The sequence below is a fragment of the Oryzias melastigma genome, linkage group LG22 (assembly GCF_002922805.2).
Source record: "Oryzias melastigma strain HK-1 linkage group LG22, ASM292280v2, whole genome shotgun sequence".
Classification (NCBI taxonomy): domain Eukaryota; kingdom Metazoa; phylum Chordata; class Actinopteri; order Beloniformes; family Adrianichthyidae; genus Oryzias; species Oryzias melastigma.
The window spans coordinates 19,063,059-19,064,691 of record NC_050533.1 but is presented as its reverse complement, the minus strand read 5'-3'; the positions used below and the strand labels follow the sequence as shown (position 1 = coordinate 19,064,691).

At 37.8% G+C, this 1,633-nt stretch overlaps 1 protein-coding gene across 1 annotated transcript in view; it reads left to right on the top strand.

Annotated features, from left to right (window-relative positions):
* eif4eb (eukaryotic translation initiation factor 4eb) overlaps positions 1-855 on the top strand; it is an 8,910-nt gene extending 8,055 nt beyond the window's left edge. Inside the window, exons 6-7 of the mRNA XM_024267585.1 lie at positions 469-662; positions 741-855. Coding sequence (XP_024123353.1) covers positions 469-662; positions 741-855 — 309 coding nt within the window. The remainder of the gene's footprint in view (positions 1-468; positions 663-740) is intronic.
* Positions 856-1,633: the final 778 nt, after the last annotated feature.

The following is a 1,633-nucleotide window of genomic DNA, read 5'->3' as shown; positions in this document are numbered from 1 at the left end:
GAAAATAAAACCAAACTACTCTAATGTATCGTGTGTTGCCATATTTTGATCTATTTTTATGACAAATACTTTTTATTGGTTATATTATATTGGGTAAAAATTACCCAGCAAAAGTGATGGTGTAACTTTTTATTGCGAAAGTTTTCTAGGGTTAAAAACAACCTCAAACAGAACCCAGACGACACGTTTTTGTTCTCACTGCGCTGCAGCGCCGTTGGCATGACGGCTATAAACACCCAGGAAAGAGAGAGAAAATGACAGAGGAACTTCTTACATAGATTTTACTTTTGAATCTGCTTTCCGTAATATCTCTGTGTATTTAACTACTACTAAAGATTTCTAATTATAGTTTTCTAGATCTTTTGGAGCTTGTCGTTTCAAAAGGGAAAAAACATGCTCCCTGATCCTTAATTCTCAGCAGATTTTTCGTTTTTCTTGAGAATAATGTGGTTTTCCCTTATTTGTCAGACAAAACTGAATCACATCATGACCGCCTTGTTGCTGCTCTCCATCCCTCCCCAGCTCCTGTGCTTAGTCGGAGAGGCGTTCGATGACTACAGCGACGATGTCTGCGGAGCCGTGGTCAACGTTCGCAACAAAGGAGATAAAATAGCTGTCTGGACAGCAAACTACGAGAACAGGGAGGCAGTCACACACATAGGGTGAGTCTGAGCTCCTTTTAGCCTAAACTTCTGAGGATCTTTTCTTACTTTACTCATGTTTGTTCATTTCCTCCTCAGGAGGGTTTACAAGGAGCGCCTGGGACTTCCTTCTAAGATGACGATTGGCTACCAGTCTCACGCAGACACAGCCACCAAAAGCGGCTCGACCACAAAGAACAAATTTGTTGTTTGAGACGTGCTCTTCGTGCCTCTTTTCATTTTCTTGTCTTATTTGTTGTTGGCGCATACATTTCCTTTGCTGCAGAGTTGGCTGGATGCAATCTGGAGGATAAAAAAGGTTGAAGATTAAATGTCACAATTTCCTACAGCAAACCCAGAACTTGTATAAAAATGGGGAGAATCACATATGAAATGGATAAATGACACTAACAATAACAATTGTCAGTTTTGGATTTTATTTAGCGCTGAAAAGTCAAATTTGTGTTGATGTTTTATTATAATTTTTTTTTTTTATGGAAGGAAAATTCCAAATGCAAAACCTTTATCATTTGTGCAGCACTTTTGCTGTACTCTTTATTTTTTTCATACCAGGACACATTTAATTTATTATAGTAATTTCCCTCCATTATTACACAGTTACAACTTTGTTATATGCCTTTTTTTGCCTTGAACTGTTGCACGTAATCCTTCTTTGTAAAGTATTTTATGACTTTTATTCATTTGGGTGTTAATATAATTAAAACACAGGTTTTGCAATTGTTAACTACAGTTGTCTGATCCTTTTTTTCCCACTTTTTGAATTGTAAACATGTGTGTGATAGACCCAAGACTTCTGGGATATTTCTAGGGAACTCGACTTTGAAAACTGTAGATTCGGACAGCACTACAAAATGGCGAACACACTATATAGTGAGTAGGGAACTGGACATAGCCTGTGTAAATGTGTGTTTTGGGAAGAAGAAGATGGCAACAGAGGGAAGCAACATCATAAAACAACCAGGACTAAGTGA